The sequence below is a fragment of the Elgaria multicarinata genome, chromosome 5, assembly GCF_023053635.1.
Source record: "Elgaria multicarinata webbii isolate HBS135686 ecotype San Diego chromosome 5, rElgMul1.1.pri, whole genome shotgun sequence".
NCBI lineage: Eukaryota > Metazoa > Chordata > Lepidosauria > Squamata > Anguidae > Elgaria > Elgaria multicarinata.
Window position 1 is genome coordinate 108332837 of NC_086175.1, and position 27475 is coordinate 108360311.

General features: G+C 38.6%; 2 protein-coding genes across 4 annotated transcripts; both read left to right on the top strand.

Annotated features, from left to right (window-relative positions):
* The first annotated feature begins 816 nt into the window (after nucleotides 1–816).
* N4BP2L2 (NEDD4 binding protein 2 like 2) lies at nucleotides 817–12065 on the top strand. Of its 2 annotated transcripts, XM_063126976.1 has the most exons (6): nucleotides 817–927; nucleotides 2455–3770; nucleotides 6557–6684; nucleotides 8594–8682; nucleotides 8985–9061; nucleotides 11602–12065. In XM_063126976.1, exons 2-6 carry the CDS (start codon nucleotides 2455–2457, stop codon nucleotides 11798–11800), a joined length of 1809 nt encoding a protein of 602 aa, XP_062983046.1. In that variant the 5' UTR covers nucleotides 817–927; the 3' UTR covers nucleotides 11801–12065. The 2 variants fall into 2 exon arrangements, 1 of the variants encoding a protein (XP_062983046.1); XR_010025480.1 differs by lacking the exon at nucleotides 11602–12065 and having other exon boundaries at nucleotides 6557–6686.
* A 3479-nt stretch (nucleotides 12066–15544) lies between these two features.
* Nucleotides 15545–27255, top strand: LOC134399124 (uncharacterized). Of its 2 annotated transcripts, none has more exons than XM_063126975.1 (6): nucleotides 15545–15788; nucleotides 21301–23032; nucleotides 24634–24719; nucleotides 24959–25004; nucleotides 25377–25572; nucleotides 27170–27255. In XM_063126975.1, the coding sequence occupies exons 2-5, from the start codon at nucleotides 21355–21357 to the stop codon at nucleotides 25478–25480; spliced, it is 1914 nt and encodes a 637-aa protein (XP_062983045.1). In that variant the 5' UTR covers nucleotides 15545–15788; nucleotides 21301–21354; the 3' UTR covers nucleotides 25481–25572; nucleotides 27170–27255. The 2 variants fall into 2 exon arrangements, with proteins under 2 accessions (XP_062983045.1, XP_062983044.1); XM_063126974.1 differs by lacking the exon at nucleotides 15545–15788 and adding an exon at nucleotides 20220–20401 and having other exon boundaries at nucleotides 21318–23032.
* The last annotated feature ends 220 nt before the right edge of the window (nucleotides 27256–27475 follow it).

Genomic DNA, 27475 nt, shown 5'->3' on the forward strand with positions numbered 1-27475 from the left:
ATCAGAAGTTCAGATAAATATGCGTAAATTGACAGCTTCAGCTTGCAACCTCCGTAACACAAAAAACACACAATTTCCCTATTAAGTTTGTTGCAGCAAAATCAACAAGCCTATACTACTCAAAAGTACTCAAAGTTCAATGCGACTTAATCCCAGATAATTGTTTATACACTGAATAGGATTACAGTCTTTTAAAGAGTCTTATTTCAGACAAACGTAATTTATGATCTATCAAGATAAAAAACTGTCCACCAGTGATTCAATAAGTTGAAGAGTTGCTGCTCTTTATTATTTCCAGAAGGGTAGCCGTGTTAGTCTGTTGCAGCAGCAAATAAAATGAAGAGTTTTGTGGCACTTTAAAGGCTAACAGATTTCTGCTTCAATAAAATTCTTAGTCTTTAATGTGGCAAAAGACTCTGGCTGAGTTCGGACGACACGCTAATCAACGGTTGAGTTCCATTTTGTTCTTATTAACCTCCCCCGTTGATTAGCATGTCGTCCGAACTCAGCCTCCTTGTCGTTTATTCTTATTCTTTCACGTGTTCCAGGAAGCTTTTCGGGTATTGAAAGAAGCCCGCTGAGAAGCACTTTCCACCACTAGTCGACAAGCTCTTTTTAAAAACACACAACGATTTTTAAACGCTGCATCCGTCCTCCGGCAGATTTCTACTTTCGACCTTTTCTCATCTACAACAGCATATTAGCGCGCTAGGGATTTTGGGAGGTGTAGTTTCTCGTTGCTGGCTGTGCGAACTACAAGCCCCCACGCAACACACGGCATTGGCGCATGCGCGGCGTGACTAGAGGCCACCATTTTGGAAAGAGCTTTGGGGTTTGTTGGGTTTTCCTTGACTTCAGCTTGGGAGTATGGCGGGCCCCGTTTGATCGCAGGGACGCTTGGAAAGTGAGTGGCGCCTTTCTCTTGAGGTTGGTCTCTTGGATAAGAAGCTTGGATTGAAGCGGCAATGCTAAAAGTGGGGGTGCGGGCGGAAGAGTGGCCGAGTTGCACAGGCTGTGGGATGGGGGAGATCAGCCGGTGGGGCTGTATGAGGGATATCATCACGGTGTACCTATAAGCTCTTCTTTTATGCTGTGTTCTTACACCTGAGCTGCCCACCCGTCAGGGAAGGAGGCTTCTGAGGTTCAGCATCGATACAGTTTTCGGTTGGATGGAGGGGGGTGGAGGGCGCTGACAGACATGTAAATACAAGGGAAAGCAGCGCTTCGCTCCCGGTGACGGATAGGTAGCATTCACACAAACACCATGGTTGACGCCACAAAGCCCGCCTCGCTGCGTCGTTACGCGGCCGGTAGGAGTCCCTTAGAAAAGGCCGTGGCTTAAAATACCCTTGTGACTCAGTGTCTTATTCTTAAACCGCGGGGCGGCGAGGCGGGGGTCGTTTTAAAATAATGACGACAACAAAAACAACGTGGATGTTGTGTATTATGCTCTTAGGACAAGGCTGAGCTACGGTTTTGTTGGCCGGATTCAGATTACTGGTGTTGATAATAATTTTGTTGGTCTTTTAGTTCTATAGTGCTTACATGTAAAGTTAATATCTATAGCCAACGGTCAGTAGTACCACTAAAATGCAAGAGAAAGTTGATGTTACGATATTTCTGTTAACTGAAAAACATGTTTACTGTGGCGCGTTTTCACAATATCTGACTAATTTTATAATGTAAAAGCATAAGAGCCATGCTGGATCAAATCAAGGTCTATCTAGTCCAGCAAATCAGCTGGATTTGCTCCCAGTAGCAAATCAGCTGTTTGTGGGGAAACTTACCATATGCAGTACCACCCTCCCCACTCATGATCGACAGCAACTGGTATAGATAGGCATACCGCCTCTGATACTGAAAGAAGCATATAGCCATCAGGACTAGTAGCTATCAGTAGCTTTATGCTCCATGAATTTGTCCAATCCTGTTTTAAAGCCATCCAAATTGATCACCATCACTGCATGTTGTAGAAATGAATCCCATAGTTTAATTAAGCACTGTGTGAAGAAATGCCTTCTTTTATCTGCCCTGAGTGTTCCACCAATCAGCCTCATGGGATGACCCCAGGCTCTAGTTTTATTTGAGAGGGAGAAAATATCTCGCTATTCACTTTCTTCACACCAAGCATAATTTTGTACATCTATATTGTGTTTCCCCTTACTATAGTCTATAATGATATGTTTAAATTTAATATCTATAACTTCTGGATAGTACTACCACTAAAATGAAAGGACAACTTGATGCTTAGACATTTAAGTAAACTGAAAAACAGATTTTGCATAATATCTGATTGATTTTACAATGCAATCTTACACATGTTTACTCAGAAGTAAGTTCCAATTCAATGAGGTTTACTTTCTGGTAAGTGCTTATAGGATTGCAGCCTTAATCATGAAATAATTGAAGAGTAACTTGTATTATGTTGTAAACATATTATTTCATTGTTTTAAGATGCTTCATGCTGAATGTAAGCCAAGATACCTTGAAAGTCAGGATGCATCAGTAACTGAGCCTTGTTCTAAAAGGATGAAATCAACAGAAGAACCTTATGGTAAATCATATGATGGATTGCAAAGACTTCATGAGGAAGTACATATTAAAAAAACCCATAGTGGGTTTATTCCATTTTCCCTATCCAATGATCATGATGAGGTACAACCGGAAAAAGGAACTACAGAAGACCCATTTAACAAGGCATTCCCTGGTAAAAAACCAATACCATCAAAACCTTCAGGTTCAGTAAACAAGAATGAAGGAGAGATTGAACTGTATAGCACAAGCAAAGCATTTATTGGACCCATTTTTAAAAGTAAAGCCAATATCCTACATGATCAAAGGAAAAAGTATATTGACAGCAACTGTCCCAAAGTGTCAAATGCAACTCTTGGAAGAAGTTCTAAAAAAGGAATAGCACCAAAACAGGCTGCCCCCTGTGATGTACCAAAATTAGAAGATGAATTGTTCCAGTTTTATAGTGAGATTTATAAGCTTGAAAGCAGTGAAAATTGTTTGGATGGTGCTTTACAGCAAACAGAAACAAACTCACATAGGCAACCTGTGGAATATAATAAATGGAATCAAATAGTTTGTGTTAACTCTCAAGAAAGGCCCTATAGAATGCCACCTAATAGTGGTGATTGTCATTCATTTTATAATGAGTCAAGTGGTAATAGAACAGGCAGTGAACAATATCTCTACAATGACTCAATAGGTCACAGAAGTGGCATTCAACAATGTTGTAACAATGAAAGAGATATATGGGAAGCTAAACAATTATGTAATAGACAAGAAGGTTCTAGATTCTGCAACAATCCTATGCCTCAGTTTAGACCTGGTTGGCAACACACAAATCCATATATGATACCTTTCAGGCCTCCCCCACCTCAGTTCACAACTCATTTTAATTTTCAGGAACCTAATTCCTCATCACTTCATTCGGATATTTTCCAACGCTCTGATGTGGGATCATTTAAAAGCACCCATATTAACATGAGCAGTTCAATATGTGAACAAGATAGTGAGTATGCTAATCATTTTGGTACTCATATTACACAGACCACCAGAAATGGATTTAATGTGCCTGATGGACACGTTGTTAATGGTTTCTCTGAAACCCGACCATTAAATCGGAAAGACATTAAATCATACCAGAGTGAAGGATTGAACATAGTTTCTCAGCAGTTTCCTGAGGACAAGTTATGTGAGTCACAAAAGCTACTCCTAATTTTAAGAGGTCTTCCAGGCTCAGGGAAGACAACATTGTCTCAGTAAGTAAATGCTGATTTCATTTTAAGAATAAAATATTTTATGTTGTATGCTCTTCTGTTTAGAGTTAAATCTATAATAAAGTTTTACTGAGATCAAGCCAAGTTACACAAGAATTTTCACTGTGCCACATTTTGCTTTTTCAGTAATAAAGTTGATGATCACAGCATTATTTGCATGTTTAAAGTATGGGTTTCCTTGATTTTGAAATCTTCCAACACTAGTCCAGGTCGGTTTTAAGGAATGGTAATATTTAAAAACTCAAAACCATTAATATTTTATTTTTGATTAAGGATTAGAGTTGTTTGTTGCCCTGAGTTCAAAGCCCAGGTATTGTCTATTTGGCCTTGAATGCTCTTGCCTATAGTTTCCCCCCATCTATGTTCAGTGTAAGGATGAGAAGTGATGAGACTGTACAACAAAGAGTGCTGTGGCACTTTAAAGATTAGTAATTTTATGGCATAAGTTTTCTTGGACTATAATTGGCTTCAGTTGCAAAGTTTGAATCCTGTGTGTAGTTCTTGTGGTGTTTCCAGATAATTAGCTAAGTACCAGTTTCTTGCTGTTTGAGCTACTTTTTAACTTAGCAGGTTGTAAAATCTAGACTATTGCACATGTAGTATATGATTACAGTTGGTTATGTAGCTTCACAATTACTTTTGGTTTACTTCTATAGACCATTTACACAATATATAGTATATCAGGACTTTCAGTTTCTTCTCCGGAATAAATGGCCCTGGTCCATAGTTGATTGTGACTTGCACAAAACTGTCACTACTACACAAATAACCCCATGACTCATGGACAGTGATGGTTGGACCACAGTTTAATTATTATTGTTTGGTTTGGTGCCTGGCAATATTTTGTAGCAAATTTTGGGGATAATTTGGATTAATGTAATAATCTGTTCTTACCCAAATTCCTGTGCAAGTCTGTTTAGGAGGCAGAGAATATATACTGTCTTCTTACTACTGTGTTTTAGGAGTTTGAGGAACAAGCATAGAAACGTATAGATCTAGCATACTGCTTTGGCTGGAATACCATGACGGTAGCTAGAGCATGCGAAAGAAAGTTAGATTCTTGGAATGGTAGACTGGGGGTGCTTTTACACAGAGATCATCATCCCATGGGTGAAAATTGTGTTTCCTTATGCTCTATGCCCCACACTTCCTCATTCTTCCCAGAGGGAAAAGAGGAAGTAAACAAAGGCCACATGGCCCATTCAGAGGCTGTTTTTATCGCACCCTTTTCCTGCACACAGCAGGAGATTGCAGCATATTCTGTTTTTTTTAAAGTTGGATTAAAAGGGATCTATTTTGCAATGAAAAATGAGTGGAAGGAACATGAAGTGGTCAGGAGGTGGACAATGTCTAAAGGATACGTGCACATCTATAAGTGGGCAGTAGCGAGCATGTGATAAAACGCTTGTCTGATGAACCTCAGAGGGCTCCTAGTGCTGCTAATACAAAGGGATTGTGCATCTATTCTGACTTCTCTTATTTAATGGATTTTCTGCAATAAGAAAAAGAGAAGTGGTGCGAATACACAGGAGGGCTATGAGTGGAAATGTCATTGTTTGGATTCCCCGTAAAATTCTGTGAATGAGGCATGGCAATGGTGTGATAAAAGCCTTTTCTGAAAGCACCCCAAGAAACAAGAGGCAGGCTTGATTTGTTGGTCTGTTATTATACTATTATGGGTATCCCTGTCCATTATTATTCTAAATCATTAAAAAAAGTTGAGCCATAAGTTTTTACAGAATTCAACAGAATTAAATAGTTTAATATATACCGGAATCTAAGGTGTTAACCGATAGGTGCAATGGGTTTTCCCTGCTTGACTTCAGGACTGTTTTTAAAAATGCTAATAGTTAAAGTAGTTCAGAGAGAGCAGTCCTATACCCCCTAGATAGCATCATGGAGGACATAGGATTGTTAGGTTTCTAGGAACCAAGGTCAGAAACACGGCTCCGACCTCAGAGCCCAGAAACTGTGCTCCCTGCCTCCTCCTTGCTCCTTCATAGCTGGCACAGTTCTTTCCGTGACTGGCTACATCACCTCACTTGGAAATGCAGTGTGGAGAGGGAAAAAGGGTGGGTCCTGGGGGCATGGAGGGGAGGAGATTAGGGAAGCTGCTTTACATAGCTTCTTACCAGGTCCCCAAGTTCCTTCTTTTCCCCTCCTGAAGCTGCTGCTAGAAGGGCAAAATTGCCCATCTAGGCAGAACACAGGGCGGCTGGAGCTCTGAGGAGACGATCCCCGCCATGCTTCAGATGCCCTGCAAAAGACAGTTGGCAGCCTCTGATTTCGGAGGCTGGCGACTCTCCGGATATGATTGAGTCCTAAGAGATTCTACAATGTTTCAGCTCAAAAAAGCAACTCTAACATTTCAGTTGGTTCAGCAAGGATAGAAATTCATGACTAGTATTCTCTGGGATACTTTCTTGACATTTATTATAGATAGAAAAATGGGGCAGGCCAGGAAGCAGTAGTATATGACCAATATTAGCAAGTATATTTTATATAGATGTTGAACATCTTATGTAGAAGCGAGTAGATGACTCTTAAATAAATCTTTTTAAAATTCCTGTATGAATGTCCTGTGCTTCAGGGGAAAGTATAAAATGCAGTGAAAGAAAAATGAGGTTTATGATTTGTGGTAACCTTAGAGTAATAATAAAAAATAGAGTATAGCCAAAAATTGTAGATTAACTTCACAGTGTAAGATTTTCTGTTTCCCAAAACAAGATTTGGCTATCTTGTAATAGTCTTGCTTTTTCCTTTAACAGTATTCTGCTTGGTCAGAGTCGTGATGGCATTGTATTCAGCACCGATGATTACTTTCGTCAGAACAATGGATGTTGGTCATATAATGTTTATCAGCTTGGTGCTGCTCATGACTGGAACCAGAAGAGAGGTGTGACCATATTAGACCTGTTCATGTCAAATGCTGTTACTATGAAAATATACACTTAAAGTATGAATATATTCATACAAGAGCTTGTGTCAGAAGATCTATTGGCTTATGCATTGAATCTGTGGCTTATTCCTATATACAGTGAACAAATGTCTCTTTCAGTCTTAGTTTGTGAAGTCCTGATGAGTATGTTTGCCAGCTGCAATACAGGAAAGGTCTCCTTTGCCTTTGGTAGTTGTGTAAGATGAAGAATTTTGAATAGATTTCCTTCAGGTTTTCTTACATTTCTGCACTGGTGGGAGAAGTTATATTTGCAGAAATTCTCCTTTCTACACTACTATGAAGTCACAGGAACCTTGGCCAAGCCTATATACACTAATATTACTTAAATTCATAATATAGTGTGCAGGTTTACAGATCCCACTTTTCTGATGCCTCATAGATTCTCACATAAGTCACTTTTATCCGTAATTGCCTGACTAAATGGATGTTGGTCGGAAAGGATGTTGCTATTATATAAACACAATTAAGGCTACAGAAGAACTTTGGATCTAATGAAATTGAGATCTGGCTAAGAGGAGTTTGTTGTATGATTAGCATTTTCATTGTTATTTATAGTAATTCTATACCTACTTTCTGAAGCCAAATAAGGCAGTTGACAAAAAAAGTCAGAAGATAAAACAATCACATAAAAACAAAGTGAATCACTAAAAGCAACCTTAAAAATCATAACAATTTTTAAAGTCAACTTAGAAAGATGCGTCTTGACTCTCTTTTTGAATGCAGAGAGACTCAGAACCAGTCACAACTTCAAAAGGAGTGTGTTCCAGAGCTAGACAGCTACACAGGAGAAAGCTATTCCCTATGTTGCTGATAACCAGGCCTCTGCAAGTGGGGGATGTCTTTTAAAGGGCCTCATGTGCTGAGCTTAATAATTGAGGTTCATACCAAGACAGGGGGTTCCTCAGATAGCCAGATCCTAAACTCTTTAGAGCTTCAAATGTTAAAACCATACCTTGAATTGAGCCTGGAAAAATGGCAACCAGTATAGATCTGTCAGTATTGGGGTGATGGGATCACTATACTGTGCAACAGCTAGCAGCATAGTTGCCACATTTTGCTCTAATTGAAACTTCCAGATGCTCCTGAACAGTAGCCTCTTGTAGAGAATTTTGCAATAGTCTTACCTGTGAACAAGCCATCGGTTACTATTGGCAGAGCAGTCTGGACTTGGGAATGGTCGTAGAAAAGTGTAGTAAATGTAATTTTGCAAGCATGTACATTGCCACTGCTGCCACTTGCAGATCCAGGGATAGCATAAGATCCAGGAACACCGCAAACAGGATCTTTCAAGAGGAGCAGATTGAATCCTGATTCCCAAGACAGATTTTCTACTGACCAACAACCCCTCTGTCTTGTCTGGATTTAATGTTAGCCTGTTCACTCTCTTCAAGTCATTATTGAACATGGACAATGTTCAAGGGAGTTGACCAAGTCCTTGGATTCAGGTAACAAAGCGAAAAATAGCTGAGTGTCATCATCATATTGATGGCATCTCGCTCCAAAGCTCTGGATGACCTTTCCCAGTGGTTTCATGTAATTGTTAAGTAACATAGGGGTTAAGACAGAGTTCTGTGGGACACCACAGGCCGACGGCCAATGTGCTGAATAGTAGTCTCTCAACGCTGCCTCCGGGACTTGACCTGACAGGAAGAACCGTTGCAATACAGTGCCCTCAAGGCTCAGGCGAGCCAGAAGAGTACCTGGTCATTGGTATCAAAAGCCACAGAAAGGTCCAGGAGAACTTTTTAAAGAAGATTTTCATTTATCCAATGTTATTACTTGAAGCAAATAAATGATTATCATCACTATTTGTATAATTGAGTTATTAATATAATCTTTATTGCAGCAAAACAAGCAATGGACCAAGGAAGATCCCCAATTATAATAGACAACACTAATACACAAGCCTGGGAAATGAAGCCTTATGTGGAAGCGGTAAATAAAGCAACATCTTTCTTAATGGACAAAGCTAATTTCTCTGCATATTGATTAGTTGTTACTTTTTTTGTCATGAGCTACATTTTGTATTATTTTCATCCTAACTTGATCTGTGTAAACTTAAATGAATCTTAAACCTTTTTACTAGAAAATAACCTGGCATTCAGTCTACTTACAGTACAATCTTATACATATCTACTCAGAAGTAAGGCCCACTGAATTTCAGATTGTACCCTAAATCAGAAAAGCTACTCTTGTCACTCATCTTTTTACAGCCATACTACTTTTTGTTTTCTTAGGCTCTAGAAAAAGGCTACCGAGTAGAATTCCATGAACCAGACACATGGTGGAAGTTTGACCCTGAAGAATTAGAAAAGTATGATCTGTGTGTTATTTTATTTTATTGTTTGAAAAAATACTTCTACTGTTTGGTTCCATTATGCTAACCTATGCAGCTTTTAAATAATTCCCTATATCCATTTTATCTTTTTCTCCCTTCTCCTATATTAAGCTTGACACCAGATTCAATGGGATAGAACATAAGCTATCCTTCTGGCAAACTGATTATCTTGTCTCACTGAGAATTGGGTTCTGCACAGGTGTCAGTTGTACCTCCTGTTTTCCTTTTAGGTTCTTTCCTATTCCTGATGCTTGGTAGAACTGAAAAAGCTTTTTGAAAATTATTTTCAAAGCTGCCACTGCAAAACTTACTGGTTGTGCATTTCGTAGCTTGGATCTCACAAACTGCAAGTGTAGTTTTTCTCACAGAATGGAGTATTCCTTCCTCTTTTTCTGCAGCTCTCAAAAAGCCATTCCTGAAGTGTGTGGGATGTAACATGGGTGGGAAGGGGAAGGGGAAATTAATGTAAATCAGGGATTTGCCCATTTGTGAACAGAAGCTGCTTACATTGTCATTCCATTGCATCCAAGCCAGGATTTATAATCCTTTGAAGAATGCAGCAGAAGTTATTGGGTATTCTTCTATTATCTAGAAATACAAGCTAGTGTCTATAAGATTTAAAACATCTTACTTTTTTTTTTTTAGTACTTTGTGATTTAAATATGTAAAAATTTCAGTATACTAGCTTTCCTCTTTTGCGGTAAAATGTGACTGACTTGGACATCCTTGAAAATTTCCTACTTACATATACATTAAATTTGATAGCACTAAGTACTTTGGTTTCACTTGGTTTAATAACACATTCACACTTAGTCGTGATTACCACAGAGGATTAAGTCCAAGGTTGCCTCTCCTCTTGTTGGTTCCTTGACCAGCTGTTGTGGGGGCACTATTGTTTAGGGTATACTGAATTTTTTCTTTGTTGTGATTGGAACTGAAGTCACCCATTACTGCAAGCTTTCCTCATTTGGATATCTTCCTGATTTCATTTTTCATCTCAAGATTACTCTGAGCCTTGTGGTTAGGGGGCAATAACATGACCTCAGTACTAAATTATTTGTGGGGCTTGATATTGACATTCTCAGCAATTCTACAGTGGAGCCTGCCCTTTCTGAGGGTTCTAGTTTGATTGACATACAGAGTGGCACTCTTTTACTGTGCTATTTCCTTTCCTTCCTATAGGGATGATTCATCTCATATTGGAAGCTCTTCAGCTTTCCTCCAGGGGTCAGTTTAAAAGCGGCTCTGCGGCTGCCACCTTTTCACTGTTAATCTAAAGCAGTCTTGTTTATTTATTTATTTTATTTATTTATTTTGTTACATTTATATACTGCCCCATAGCCGAAGCTCTCTGGGCGGTTCTGGAGCCCATCCCATTTTTACAAACCCAAGTTTGTCTGAAAATGTTCCCGATTGCCTAAAAAACCTTAACCCATCATCTCATCCACGTATAGCTTTGTCTGTTTAGCTGGCCCTGCACGTGGAAATCCTAGCTTTCAGCCTCCTATATTTGGCTTCTAGGGCTACACAATTACCTGTTCCCTATGTCACTGATGCTGGTATGCACTACGATCACTGACTCCACCTCAGTGCTACTTACAAAGCCATCTAGACAAAAAGTGATTTCTTCAATCTTCATTCAAGGCAGTCAGGTCACCAAATGGTTGGTCTTGACCGCCTGTCACAAATCCTGCTGTTCATGTCTCTAATAATCAAATCATCTAGTACCAGGAGCTCTTTGGAAGCATATCCTTACTTCAGAAGGTATAGGCATCAGTTGCCCTAGTCTCCTTGCCCTGTGGCTAAATTCAACTATCTACTTAACTTCTTATGACCCTGGTGCTTTGTCTCATGGATTTTCTGTTGTGCACATAGAGCTGGCCTTTCCAGAAGCCTTTCCTAAACTTCCTTGCCAATCCCCTACATAAAACTCCGTTTGTTGCTCCTGTTAACTCACTCTGGATTGCAGCTCCCTAGGACTGGAAGACTACTTACAGAGCTTTGTAGCTACTGGCTTCACCCCCAACTAAGTCACAGGAGCAGAAGCTTCTCCCACCAGAACAATGTGTCAGAGCTCATGGCAGTACGTAGGGGAATCAAAAAACCAAACATACACAGTCAGAACCCAAAGAGTTCCCCAAACCACCTCAAACAAAAAGCCACAAATTCACCCTCTCTTGGCTTCTTGTACCACTCCCATGTAAAACTCCCTGTTTACTGCTCCCAATTGCTTGCTGGGTATCACCACCAATCTGCCGGAGGAGTTGCATTTTTGTTTTGCTTTCTAATGAAAAAAACACTACAGGGAGCCTGCAAATTTGAAGAAAGAAATGGCAGGAGAAAGGAGCTGCTGCTTAATCCTTCCTGCTCAAAATTGCTTGCTGCTTTTTCACCATGGGCAAAAAGATGTGAGAACTAGCTTGGCCCAGACAAATTTCTTGAAAGGGACAATCTGAAAGTATTTTGAGAGATTCTATAAGTTGATCAGACTTGAATTTAATTTCTTGTTTTTGTAGGAGGAATGAACATGGGGTGAATCGTGAGAAGATTGTTCAAATGCTGGAAAGATACGAATATCAAATGTCAATACCCATTGTCATGAATTCGGTGCTGCCTTTTCACAAAACTTCACTAATGCCACCTCTGCAAAGAAGACAGAGGTGGGGAGGCTGTTCAGACTCTTGGAATACTTTCAGTGTATCAAATAGCCGATAATAGTGTATCGAATTACTCAGGGTACACTTAACTAAGGCCAATTCTCTCTTTTAAAAAAAAGGCTACAATTTGGCACAAAGTTAGTAGATTTAAGTCTATTGAAATGAGTGGGTTTAAGCCTGCTTAACTCCGTGTTGAATTATTGTCAGGCTGTTCAATGACTTTCTTTTAAGGTGTAAATAATCTTAATGTAGATAATTACCTCTTGGAGACTGTTTATAAAAATGTAAATGTTTAATAAAATTGAATGTTAAATATTTTAAAATTTTATATTTGTACTAATCTTTGTTTTAAAGAAACATTTTGATAACATGGATACACCATGTGGTTTATTGTTGCATTTAACGTGAGAGTTTTTTGCTTAAATTGGAAACTGCTGAGCAGTTTCTTGAACTCTAAATAGAACATAATGAATTTTTAATAAGTGCAGGTAACCAGAAGAATAACTTTTAATATAGGTTTAATATTTGAACTGTTCCTTTGCACCGCTTTCAATAGTTGTTCCAATTGTAATAGCAGTTACCTCTCTTAGTACTTAGCTTATGAATCAAATGTTGACATTAAGCCCAAGTACTTATCTTTCCATTTCCTGATCTTTGAGGTTTGTCTGTACAAACATGAGCTGCAAAAGTGGTAGTTAAGACACTGCATTTAAAATCTGACTTCAGCACATCAGCACGCAACATATAGTTTTACATGGAATCCTGATAAGATCACTTGTTCTTGAGCTTTTAATATGTAGTTTTATATTGTCATTTTCTATATTCATGCTACTGTGCTTTATGAAAGCTTGCTCTTTCTTTGGTCTGGTTATACAGTTTTGTTATGAAAGAAGCAATAAGTTTCATACATGTTGGAAAAGCTGGAACTGCATACATATATGTGGATGTTGACACCGGTTAAGTAAAACCACATATGTTACTTTAGAATTGTGATACGCCAGTTCATCAGATGGTTGAGGCTGTCCTGGCATGGAACTTTTGTGCTAATTTGTTTGGGTTTTTTTACCATGTGGTGAAATTTTACTGGGTATTTGCCTCTTTTCTTGTCTCCAATTGTGTGATTCCATACCATTGTTTCAGCGATCCAATGTCAGTGTAATACAGTAAGTGTCTTGACTCTGAGCATTATTGTTTTTACTTCAATGAAAATATTAAAAATACCAATGTGGTCCATTAGGGATCTTTTTTTCTGGGTTAACAGGCAGCGGTTTGTGAATACTTAATAACTTTGTTTTAAAACAACCTTATCTGTCCACTCTTTTAAATAGAAAACAATTCTAACATAAAATACCAATTTTCTGATCATTGATGCAATAGCTGCTGTTTAAGAAGGCTGACTGTAATTCTGAACACTGTTTTTTTGTGTGTTTATTCTGGAGACATGGTTTTTATCAAACCTTCTGACATCTATAGTCTACAATAGCATCTATTGCCCCCCTCCCATTTCGTTATTATTCCAAGTGTTGGTCTTGGCTCTTTAAACTATAGCAGTCCTGAATACTACTTATTGCCTCAAAGTACATTTCTCCACCTCCAACTTTTCTGCATCTGGATTGTATTCATACAATCCTTAAATATCTGGGTTTCATATGTATTTCTAAAGTTTATTTTAGAAATTTACCTAATGTGTAGGTTGTTTGGCATGTTTATTCTTGTGGCATACCGAATGATGTAGTGATCATCTATAAGGAGAGCAAAGACTTGCAATATCATAAACTTCTCCTGTGCCAAGCTCCATTAGAAATGGATGGCTGTAGCCAAAGAGTACAGGAATAATAAACATATAGCCAGTACATGTTTCAGAATATTTTGCATTTGCCCCATTTGAAGATCATAATACTGGTGTTGCAAAATGAGTCAAAGTTCAGGGTGATAAGTGGCTGAAAATCACATGGAATTGTACAATGAATTGGTTGTACATTTCTTTGTCATTCTGTTCTTTTGCTCTCAGCTTCACTAATTTCCATGGGCTTACCCAAGAGACATTCCTGCTGTCTTCTTCCAAACTTGCCAAGACCTCACAGATGTGTCAGCCTTGGATCACTGAAAAGATAGCCTCATCAGGCTCTTACTGAAGTGGAAAAAAATTGAGTGCTAATGGCTGAACAATGCAGGACAGTATTTGGGTGCGGGGCTAGATTGCCCCCATCACAACCATATGCGGGTTGGATGACAGTGGGTGTGGCGACACCCAAGCCAACTGACATAACTCCACCTCTGAGTATTTTAGCTTTTCTCTATGCTGGTGTCCCCAACTTTCCACTGTTCCCCCAGGAAGAGTAGCTGCTCTTCCCAGTGCCATCTGAGTCCCCTCCAACCTGCAGTTCCGCTGTCATCTCTGATCCTAGATTGGAGATCAAGGGGAAAACCCCAGGAGGCTCTGGTTCAACGCCACAACCCACCCTTGGAGGAATCCTAAGGTTGGGGAGCCTAGTGGGCTGGAGATTCTGCACCCCTCCTTTAAATTTTGTTCATTAATGAAGTTAAATTTCCTTTTAAGCTCCTACTTCAAGCCCAACCTCATGCACTCTCTAAAAACAGTCAAAGAAGTCCTCTGGAGACACTGCATAAGGCATGGGTAGGCAGTTGGTACCCTCCAGTGATGTGGACTACAACTTCTATCAGTTCCAGCCAGCATAGGCAGTGTTGAGAGACTACAGGACTTGTAGTGAAAAACACCTAGGCTGCATCAGGTTGCCTACTCCTGGTGTAAGATATGGCGGGCCATTGTCCAAAGGAATTTTGTTTCGCCCTTTATGCATGAGTGTAAGCATTTTACTACTTGAGCACAGAGGCTTTGATATTGCTATGTGGTGTGTGTGTTTTAGAGTGGGGATGGGGACACAGCACCTCAAAAGAAAATATTCTCTTAGAATGGTTCCGTGTGTTTTTTTAGAAAAGTCAAATGACACAAAAGCTAACGTCTACTGCATAACATACCACAGTGCTCAATAATTATACTTGGAAAAGTAAAAGCATTAGTTAAAGAGCAGCCCTGATCCAGGAAAGTTCAGACAGGAGCCATTTTTTGTGGTTAGTGTGGTTATCAGATACAGTTATTTATTCTCAACCATGTTAAGTGATTAATGGAAAAATTCATTCTCACCTATCCTGTCTGGCATTGATACAAGGTCTTTGGGCTTATTACCCCATCGGTGTAAATTGCTTTATTTGTATTTTGTATTTTGCCTTTGTGCAGCAACCTCCAGTAATTACATGCATGTGCAGAGGGTGGATCTCTGGGTTCAACCTGTTTTGTCCCATGCAGTGAAGATCAGGATTAGGTGGTTCAAGACCCTACAATAGAGGCAATGTGTCTGGATTAGGGCAGTTAAGAATATTTCTTGAACCTTAGTTATAGGGTCATGTGCTAAGGCCCTGAGTCTCTTCTGATTGATCCAAATATTTATTAATAGCAATATCTGTTGAAAAGCACTTCTAAGTATTTTTTCTTTTTTACTTTTGATTATTAAAGGTGTGTGCTAGCATGGCTTTCTGTTCCATATGTTTCTTTTTCTAAAGGTAAACAGAGGAGGAAGGGTGGAAAACCTGCTAAAATTCAGATTCAAAAGTCAGGAATAAAACCTGGATATTTAATTTTTATTGCCTGCTGACTTCTGTGCTTCCTATTTTTAATGTGTATTATGAAATGTACATGTAATTGTTTTTAATAGAAATTTTATTAAATCTAACATCTTGAATGATACTTTGCTGCTTAATTCGTCTGCAACAAATGTTTTTCAGTAGGGGAAATTGCTATGAATATCAGGTTTAGTAAGTTTAATATTCTAATATCTTGAACAATTTGTACATACGTTCTTGAATTCCTGCACCAGTATTTTAAATCCTGCCCCAGTATTTTTACAACAGCAGTTGTAAAACACTTCACTTTTTAAAACTATTTCACCACTAGAGAATGAAATAGGTAGCGGACTTTGACTGCAGCTTCTCCCAGTCATTAGTGTGATGCAGTTGTGTCATGACATGTGGGTGGATCTTCCTGTCAAAAAATAGGCATGATTTATCAAGAATCTATTTCTGTTTCTTCCTTGTAGCAGCCAAGGAGTGTCGTTGTTCCTAGGCATTAATAAAGATTTCTTTGAGTAGATATTTCCCTTACGTTGCTGCCAAAAGGGGGGAAAGAAGAAATTGCATGTGTGGGAGGAAGAATTGGGAGAGTGGGCTGCATTTTGCAGGTTGGACTTATTGAAAAAGTGTCAGTGAGAGAAGATCAAAAACCTGATCTTGTGGGACAAAGGAAATTGGCAAGACCACATAATGTCCTATAATCCTGGTGTAAGAAGGAAGTGGACTGTGGGTGTAAGCAGTGGCTGGTGGAGAACTAGTATGTTACTTGAGGTATTTAACTAAACAAAGTGATAGGCTTACTGTTTAATTCTGTCCAAAAGAAAGATTTATCATAACACATTTTTATACTATATTTAACCAAATTGTTCTGCCTTTCCATTTAAAAAAAAACCTTCAAAGCAGCTGACATTAAAAAAAAAATCCCCAAACTCTCAAAATAGGACATTAAAAAGGCAAAGTGATAGATAAAATATTAAATGAAGTTAACCAGATAAAGTACATGCCTGCCGGAATATGTCTTAAGGAAGTGGTAAAAAACAACAAAAAGGCCCCCAAAGAGAGATCTTAAGACGGGTGGGAAACACATGGCACACTAGCCACTGCCTCCCTCCCACATGTTTCAAACAGAAGCTATGGAACACCAAAAGGGTTAAATTTAGTCTGGAAACATTGGATCAGTAGCCAGCAGCAGAGAGGAATGAAGCAGTTGCATGCTCCAGAGGACTAGTCTCATTCAGAACATATGCGGCACTATTTTGCACTAGCTGCAGTCTCCAAACACCTTTTCGAGGGCAGCCACCACACAGAACAAGGCATGTGCCACCATAGCCAAATCCCCTTTCTCTAAAATGGGCACAGGTGGTGCACCGGCCAAAGCTGGGCAATGACACTCCTGCCCAAATCTGCCACTTGCAAATTAGTTGCAAACCAGGATTGAGAACCCCCCCAAGTATTGATATAAATCAAAGTTTGTAGACCATTAATAATGACAGTTTGAGGCCTCTGAAGCTATGTTGGATCCTTATGGCTTTAATTTTCAATTTTAATGTGTTTTGGGGTGCAATCCTATATACGTTTAGACAGAGAGAAATCTTACAACTCCCAGCATTCCCCAACTTGTATATATATCTGAAACTCCAGATAACAGCATTCCCCAACCAGCATTAGTTTGAAATTTAATGTGTTGTGCCCTTAAGCCTTTGGGCATTGGATACATCTAAATCACTGACATGAGACACAGCTTATAACATTATAAAGGAGTGGGTGAGAGGAAATAAATACTTTCTGCACCTTGCAATCTCATATTTATCTATTTGCTTTATTTCTATACCACCTAATACCTGAAGTTTTCTGGGCAGTTCACAACCATTTAAATCATAAAATACAATTTAAAAGTATAAAACTACAGTATAAAAAGTTAAAACTAAGATAAAACCTAATAATACCAAGAATTAAAATACTGTAAAATGCCTCTCTCAGAAGCTCATTCCACAACCATGGTTCCACAACAGAAAAGGCCGTCTTCTTGGTAGCCACTCACCTCACTTCCTTCAGCAGGTCTCCCAGATGTCCAGCACCTTTAGCCTTCTGGCTGGTTCTAACTAAAACCCAGAATGGAATCACCGCCTCATGGAAATTGGAGCTACCTGCCCCTCAACCGCCCCTGTACTTGTTGTTTCCCTCCCCTGCTCTCAGTTGCTAGCTGTCACATTTACATATGGACTACAGAACAGTACGTGAAATTGCAAAACATACACAAATGTGTAAAGGAGTAAAATGGGGAAATTGTACACATTTCAAGGCAAAGCAGTAAAACTAAGTGGGAAATGCTGCAAATCTCATGGCAACACAGTAAAATTTAGGGCAATTGTGCAGATCTCATGGCAGAGCAGTAAAATGGAGGAGGAAATTGCAATAATTTCAATACAAAGCTAAAACAGGAAAATTATGCAAATTTCCTAGCAGTGGATATTCATTCTTGTGCACTTGTACAGGTACACACACAAAAAGAATTGTGAACATGTTTGGGACATTCTTTGGTGTCCTCAATTTTTTAGGCGCATGGGAGGAGGACATGGAGAAGGATGAGGGTGGATGGGAGCGGCAGGGCCTTTTGCCTCTCTTGCCAGGTAGCTTTCTAGCTGTTCCTGACAACTCTTGGTGAAGTTGCCCTGCTGAGTTTGGACATCACAAGAAGCCACTATGGATATGAATAATCCAACAAGTTATAATTTATCAGAGTGGCTTGCTCCTGAAAAATAAGCCACCCTGCGGAAATCGTTCCTGATTTGCTCATCACCAACACCCATCTTGGCTGATCGGCCATGGTGTGTTGCTATATCATGCTAACCAGGTCTCTGTACAGTGTGCTTTTTTGTTTGAGTGCAATAATAGGTTTCCAATCTTCGGTAACACCAGTTATTTAGTAAACTGAGAACAAAAGTAAAGAGAAAGATAGTTTTTGCTTAAGGTTGGAAACAAATTGTGTTCAAAAATGGAGGAATCAGCCATTATGTGTTTGTACTAATAGTCCTAGGTGTAACCTGAAATCTGCATAATACCTAATAGAGCCTAATTCATTTAAGTCTGCCCTTTTTCTCCACTCTATCTTAAGATTCTGACGATGCAGACTTCATGAGTTCAGCATCAAGTCAATCTTCCCTCTCCCCACTTGCTTTTTGTGACATCTTGCCTGATGAAGAGATCTAGGGATCTTGAAAGCTTTCCCACTAGTTTGTGCATATTTGATTTGTCCTAATAAAGGTACTGCCTGACCGTGGTTTTTGGATTTTTTTCTTATGGACCAATAAAGCTTATTTTTGTTACTTTTTAATGTCATTCTTCATTTAGGGAATATTCAGAAATTATTGGGGGATAACTAAGGTAATATGAGGTTACAGCAATATAAAAAATCATTGATATGATGTGTCTGGAGAAGCTCACTCTTACCATGTACACCCTATGCTCCATGTTAACTAATCTAAACTAACACCTGTTTCAGTGTCAAAATTGTTATTATAAATTTTAATTTCCCTCCAAGCATAAAGCCAGGAAGCTGAGGGACAACCTCCATCCTGATTGTAAGTCTATTTTAAAAGTTGTTAAGAGGTAGGCATTGGTGAATCTGTCTCAACTGCACATTTGTTTCAGCCCATTCTGCATCTGGTTGCAAATTTGCCCCCAAAAGTCCACATGAATATTCTTAAACTTTTTATGTGCATCTTTTCTAATATACACATATTTGTATACACTTTTCCAGATGTTTGGACTTTTTGCAAGTGATTTTATCCCAATAAATTAAAGGTTTGTGTTTATATTCCCTTAATTCAGCCTTCCCCAAGCTGGAGCCCTCCAAATGATTTTGACTTCAACTTCCACTAGTCCTAGCCAGACTGGCCATTTTTAAAAATTTTGTTTTTTTAATTGAATCACAAAATTCTGAAAAGTACAGATTGCAGTGCACATGTGTGTTCCACTTTGCTTATAGGTTTAGGAGTGTGAACTAGATTTCATATAAAAATAGGACTGCAAATTTTTTCTCCATTCCTATTAACTAGTCCACATAAAAATGTTATTGAATAGGCAGTCCTAAACACGCTTACTAAGAAGATTCACTGTACTGAATTGATAAGCATACAAAAGGTGCAATCCTATGAGGATGGTCATAAGCCTCCAAATTCGAAGACTTAATGGTCATCCAATGTAGAATGGGAGGAGCATAGCGGTGAACTTCACTGTATTTCAGCTAGACAGGCTTTTTCACCCATCTAGCTGAGGCATCAGGGAAGGGGAGGGAAGGAAGGAGGCTGGAGGATTCCTTGTTAGCTGGACTCCCCAGTCCCCTCCCCTCCATGACCATTTTGCGACCTTGGAGATGCAAACGGTGCAGTTCACTCTGTACTCGCTGCAAGGACAAGGGGGAGAGGAGCTTGGACTCCTGGGTCCGAGGTCAGAGCTGAGTCTGACCTCGGACCCAGGAATCTCAACTATCCTATCTCCCCCCAGATGCTGTCTAGCGGCCATAGGATTGCTCTCTCAGTGCTGCAGCCTCCATCATAAATTTGAAAAAACAGGAAGCTACCTTATACCAGGCCAGAATATTTTCCAATCTAGCCCAAAATTGTCTTCTCTGATAGCAGTTTTCCAGGGTCTCAGAATACAGGGGCACTTTGCATCACCTGCTACCTAATCCTTTTTTAACTGGAAATACCTAGGATTGAATTTGGGACCTTCTGCATGTAAAGCATGTGCTCTAACACTGAGCTGTGGTCCTTCCCCATATGTTCTATACAACCTTTTTAATACTAGAGGAAAAATACTGTCAACTATTACCATTAATCTGATATAAACTTGAGTTCCCCCCCATAAAGATTTATTCTCACTGCCTTTCAGGACTCCAGACCAGCAATCCATCACAGACAACTCAAACAATATGAGATAATACAATAAGGTTGCAATTCTAAGCACATTTGCCCAAGAATTTCATGAATTCCGTGGAACTTACTTCTGAGTAGACATTGCACTGTAAATAAACAACAATAACAATAATATATTTATTTCTTACCTGCCTCTCCCTCTGGATGGAGGTGGGGTACAACACAATGCAAACACCATAAAATACATATAACTAATTAAAACATTTAAAACTAATACATTATTAAAAGCAGCACATTATTAATGTCAATTATTAAAAAGGCATCTTAAAATTCAATAACCAGGATTGCACTGTAAATAAAAAATAGCAGTGGCAGTTCAAATACCTTAGAAATAGATCAACATAATTATTCAATTAAACAGCCATGTCTTTAATGCCCATTTATACGCCATCAAAGGAGGAGCCAAACACACATCCCATGGGAATTTCATCAAGATGGGGCTTTGACTGAAAAGGCCCTGTCTCTTGTGCTTTTCACTCTAATTACTAACTAGAGAAAACAGTGTTGAATGTCACAATAGCTAATCTTTTGACCAACCTTTTTATGTTTTCAAAGAGTTCAAATGCAGGGTCTTGTACTGCTTTTGTTTTCTAATTAGGAACACTGCCATTTTTTATGTTTAATGGGGACTTATTGGTATACTGATAACAAGCTTTTGTATTGGTGAACCTTTGGCCTTTCATGCCAGCACAACATTCTTTTCTGTAATGTTTAGGTTGCTTAGTTGTCAGTATATTACACACTAGGTATTTATGTGTTGGGCTATAAATGCAAAACCTTTCTTCAAAAAATGGAACTGCTCCAAATTTTAGTGTTGTAGAACTGTGATAACCATTTGCTCGGCATGTCTGATTGGCTGATTCCACAATAATCTTTGATGGACTATTCCAAAGTAAATGGATTATAGATTTCTAGACTGTTAACTTTGTAATTTAGGCTTTATTAAGATTATTCCTAATGTGTTCATATTTAGTTCTTTATTCTGTTTAGGGAATCGGTTGTAAAGAAGAAGCATAGATTGCACAAGATGAAACAGAGGAGGAAACGAAAGAGGAACAGAAAATTGAAAGGTGCCACTATTAAAGCAATGGAAAAAAAGTCAGGTGGACAGTTAACTCCAAGTGATGAGGACTCATCACAGAGTGGACAGGGGGATTCAGAAGACAATGAAAAATCAGCATTTCTGACTGAGCATCCAAACATGCCTAAAGAAGTTTGTGAGGATGGCTCTGTTAATGCTAATGATCTAAAACCTCCTGAGTTGGAAAAAAGAAGCTTCCTTGTTTCAAACATGGCAGATCCACAGATTTTAGGCAATTCGCTGAAAATAGATGCTCTTGCAGGAGTCAGCAGTGAGCCCCTAATGAGTTTGCCATTTGTTCCAAATGAAAACATACCTGAACAAACATTCAGTAATCATTTGCCAAACAGAATTTTAGAAGGCAAGAACAACGTTTTGGAATGTAACAATCATACTTCTCTAAAATTGGACCACAGTGGTACAGAAAGTAGTACTGTCCTGGCTAATACGGAAGACAAAGATATATTTGCTGACATCATGCTTGAATTGGACTTGGAAAGTAAACTGTTAAGTTATGAGGAAGTAACCATTCCTGATCAGCATGGGGCATCAGAAAATAATAAGAAAAATACTTGGGCTTTTTTTTCTTTTGACTCAGCTGACAAACAAACCCTCAGTAACTCAGCTAAAGGTCAATCCTATTTGACTTGGCCAGAGGATACACTTAAGATCATATATGAGCAAAGACCAAAGAAGGTGAGGAAGCCTAAGCAGGTCTTTTCAGAGAGAACAGCAGAATTAATTATTGATAAATCTAATAAAGTGTTAACGAGAGAAGGAGATCTAGAAGTGTTACATGAAAATAATGGTCTAACTGATTGTGCTTTGCCATCTCCACTGACTGAGAACATCCATAACATGCCGTGCATTGTAATAGGTCAATTTCCCACAGAATCTGGAGCTAGAGCCCATGTTTCAAGTGATGTAAGCCCATTAGCTTCAGCAAAAAAACAAGGAAGGCTCAAAAGAATATTCAAGCTGGCTCCAAACTTTGATTTACCCAGGCAGATTCCTACTGGAAAGGATGAGGAAGTCCTAAAGGACATAGATGTTTTGACAGAACAAGAGGAAATTTCAAATGAAGAGGCCACAAAAAAGAACAAGCAAAGTCTTGGTTGTTATGAATATCCAGCATCTTCTAGTTATGGTGTAGTAGTAAAATCTTCTCATTTTGATGCAGAACTTCTATGTAAAGATTCCAATGAACTTTCAGAAGAATCTCAATTGATGGAATTTTCTACAAAGGTAGCTGCTGCTCCAATTCAGATATGTACTTCTGCATCTCATAAACCTTCCATACCTAGCGAGCAACAAATTGTTGGTTTTGATCAAACTGTGCTAGTTACTACAGAGGAAAACAAGAATGAAGTAACTTCAGGTATTTCAACTACTCAGCCGGATATTTTGTGTTCAGTTAAAACAATCACTGAATGCCTTACAGACTCCGCTGCTGAAAACCTAGAAAATATACAGCAAATTAATGAGACTGAGAGGACAAAGTATTCCCAAATCAAAGATGATAAAGATACTTTAAGTACTAAACCTAATATTTTGGGGCTTCCGTTATCACAAGGATTTGCAATTCAACTAGTAGAACTTTTTGGTTCCCCAGGAGTTCCATTGGGTAATTACTACTTCTTCTTCTTCTTTTTTTTAAAGAAATGATTAAGACTTGTTACAGTTTCCTGGTAGAAATTTACTGCATGTTTTATAATTGTTAGTATAAATATAAACTCCCTCTAGCTAATTTGGAGTAATAATTAAGTTAGGATATACTTTTGCAAAACACGGACTTAACAGCATGAAAGCCTGTTGATGATTTAATTTGTGAATTTCATTGGCAGCTTGATAGTTAAAATATTTTATACTGATTTTACTGTCTTATATGTGGTCTCCCTTTCATAGAACTTATCAGTTCCATACCTACTTAGCTTCAATAATGCCACAGCCTCAAAAGTTTTGAGACCATTAACTGAGTATGCAAGCTTTCAAAATAGTTTTGAGGTATTCCATTATTTCTTTACAGGCACTTTGTTAATAACTTTATAAAAATGCAATTTAAACTGTTGAGTAAGGTTGATGCACAATGTGCAATAGGAGTCTTCTGAGACAATTTTTTTCTGCCAGATCATTACTGGCAATAGACCTCTTAGTTGGGGCTCTCCACATGCTAATGGACCACAAAAGGGCCAGCCCATTATGTGAGGGTATTGCCTGCTACAAAGTTACATGTTAGGCCATGGTCCTAAGATTCCCTAGATGGCCATGCCCCCTTTGACTGGTTTCCTACCCTTTGTGCATTTTCCCCTTTCTAAAAGGTTAAAATGCCTTAGTACTGGCAGTAAGAGCTTTAAGCGACAATATCCTGGTATGTTTTGTTTTTCTGCCCCCACCCCTTTTTGTCTTCAGCCCCGCCCACCTATGGAATGCAGCCCCTCCCCCTAAAGCTTGTCCATTATTGACATTGGTAGTGAATTTAATATGTTAGTTGTGTGTTGTATAAAGGATGAAATGATTGTAACTCAGGCATTGAATGCAGAAGGTCCCAGGTTCAGTCCCTGGCATCTCTGTCCTAAAAGTATCTCAGGTAGCAGGTGCTCAGAACAACCACTACATCTTGGAGAGTTGCTGCTAAATGGACCAAGGATGTGCATCAGTCTAAGACAAGTCCATATAATCATATGCAATAATAGATTTTAGCCATATAGATTCTGTTGAGATAGCACCTGTACTGTAACACCTACCTTTTTCAACCCTGTATAGTACAGTTCCATTTATGCAAATACTCCCAAAGTTTCTGTTATTCATATGAGTGTGCTTATACATTAATGATTGCAATATCAAGTGAATGTCACAAGTGTGAATGAACTATGAGTATTCTAGCTCCATATTTGCAGATTTCCCATTATAACCTCTCAATTATTATTTTTTAAAAAACCAGGGTAAATGTATACATTCAGCAGCCAGTCACCACATATGAGTTATCAAATCATAAAAAATCAAAATGACACATATTCATATGTGAATCTAGAATATGTTTTATATTGCATGTTCAGGTTTGAACCTAATTGTAGTGTTAACAATTAAATGACTAGTATACTTCTCAGGCTACTTCTAGCTGCAATCAAATGATTGTCACACTTACTAAATTTAAAGTATAGATTGCTGTCAGAGTCATGTGTGACTCAGTGAAATAACCATTTTGTGCAAAATCTTGTTTTGTAGACACTTTACTCCCAGATGATTATGTAGTTCCCCTTGACTGGGCAACATCAAAGGAGATTTATTTACAGTGGAAGACATCTGTGGAGGTATGAATATTAGCTCTCTTCTGGCCTTGCCCCACAGATTGTCCTTAATAACTTATATCATGATAGTTGCTCCACAGCCATTGAACAAAATTATATAAGTAGTGAAGAAATATGCGCTGCTTGTTCCTTCTGTCAGGAACAGCTTTAACTAGCTTTTCTAGAAAAACGACAGTTATGCTTTTGCGTGGCTGGACGAAATAGAGGATACACATAAAATTTCCTCTTTAATTTTATTTTAGAAGAAACAGAAAAATAATATAATGAGAGAAGATAGTTCCTTGCTTGGTGAGTACAATGTCTTACTTCCTAAATGGGGCAAAAATAACGAGTCCAGAGAGTAGTTAATTATATTAAGCTAGATAACCACAATGTAAATAACCTCACAGGCTTAGAAGTCATTTATCTTTTGCTGAGTAGGGAGCACAGGAACACATAGAGCTGTCCTGGAAAACTGAATTAGGATCTCCACTGTATAGGAATAAAAGGAAGACATTGCAGCAATGTGAAGTCAACCAGGATTGTATGCAATAATACGCTGGTGATGGGAACTGGGGACCAGAAATACTGCCCTGCTTATTGTGGAGGAGGGCCCTGACCCTGAAGGCAAAGGTATGTAAGACCCTACTTAGGTTTATTATGTTGACTCTTTCTTTGTAGCTGGTGCAACTTCCCTAGATGATTCAAATAAAGATGGTCAAGAGAGACAAGAATCTTCTGAAGTAAACCCAGAAATGCACTTGGAAGAAATGTCATTGCTTTGATAAATTGTTATTAGATGCCTTATCCAAGCAACAGTGGTGGCCTGTCCTGAATTTTTGTCTAAAAAATAAGCATCAACATTTTGCGCAGAAAGGTAACTATTCTAAACATGTAATCCATTTTCTTTCTATGATAAGATAATTTGATTAATTCTAGTCTGGTTTAACATTTCTGCATTTGGCGTCTCCATAGACTGGACATGCAGCTGTATCTATTCATCTCTCTCCCAAACCTCTCAAGTTCTTTAGAAAGAAAATTTCGATTAGGATGAGAAATGGTAAAAAATAAATTAAAAAAATGATTTGCTTTACTTACATGGAACCATCGATGCTTGTTCACATCAAGACAGATTTGATATAATCAAATATTAATACCTAACTTTTAGCAGTTGTTTGATTTCATCTGGAAGCTGCTTTGCACATTACAACAATTTTTTAAAGAGAGAGTGCAAGGGTTCTATTCCTTTTTCCTATAAATATTAAATACACATATGGCAAGTATGCTTATGTTTGCTTGCCCAGCTGCATAGGACATTTATAGAATACTATATAAGAGGAATGAAAATGAGTTTTACTACACATGAGCAGATTAATATTTTTTAATATGGGTGGTGGTGATAGTTGACAGTAAAAAACACTACATAGTTTTGAAAAACAATAGTTGCTTATAGTTACATAATCGTCTATAGTCCAAGTTAAAATTCTCTGGCATCTTACCACCCAGGCACATAGCTTGAGTCCTGTCTTTTTTCCCTTTATTCAGTCTGTAGTCAAGTCATGTCACTTCTCCCTTTAAAACATTGCAAAAATACTGTCCTTCCTATCTGTGCCCTCAGCAGAAATACTTTTTCCTGGTCCCCTTGTGTCTATGTAGCACTCTGCTGCCAGAATCATTCACCTTGTATTGCTCTGAACACATAATGCCCCTCCTTAATTTCTTATACTGGCTTCCGGCTTTCTCTCAGATCCTGCAGAAGCTCTTTGTCCTTATCTTCAAAGCCCTTCATGGCCTTGCCATATCTTTCCATGTGTATTCCCAATTCATCTATGCCCATGACCTTTGCTCCTCCAATTCCACCATAAGAAGGTTTCCTGCTCCCTCAAAAAACTTCCCCCTTTCCCCCTTGCTGCCCTTTATGCTTGGAAGTGCTGCGAGGAACTCCTGGATGATATCTGTCTTCAGATCCTTCCTTTGAACTCAACTTTTCCATGAAGTCTTTGGCATAACTCTCCATGCCATACTGTTATTTAGCCCTTTAACTACACCTAAGTACATATCTCATGCAGCTTCTCTGTTTATCCTGCCTCCATTTCCCCCCCTTTCACTTTATGTTGAATTTTAGATTGGAAGGTCCTTGGGGTAGTGATCTTACAGTCTGTAAAGCACTATGTACACCAATGGTGCTGTATAAATAATAATGAAATAATATATGTTCAGAAAGGGGGGGAATCTGTGTAGAGCAGCAATGCTTGCCAGTTGGCAAACCAAAAGCGTACTCTCCCAACCAAAAGAGCCATTCAAACATCCCACAAAAAGCAGAGTAGCCATCTCAGCTAATTTCACACACTATAATTGTGCATGTGCATATTATATTCTGAGTGCATGTGGCAATCATGAAGTTTTAATTGGCATCAAAATGCTTAACATTTTGGTTTGATAGTTTATGAGATTTGTTTTCTTTTGTATTACAGAATTTGCTCAATTTTGGCTTTGCTATGGATGGACTCCAGTTAACAGCCAGCTACAATAAATGTAAATGACAAGAATGAAGAGAACGTCAAACTATAAAAGTTGATGAATCCATGACCTAGTTACGCTGCTGCTTTTCATCCATGTAGCTTTTGAAATTTGTTTTGAAATAAACTTAAACTTTGAAGAATGTTTTGTCATTATCGCTTCAAGAGGCAATTTATATGCTAAATTAAGACCCCTGCAACAAGAAAACTATCTGCCTGCACAAACAGAACTTTGCAACCTTATATGATGTATGCTTAGTT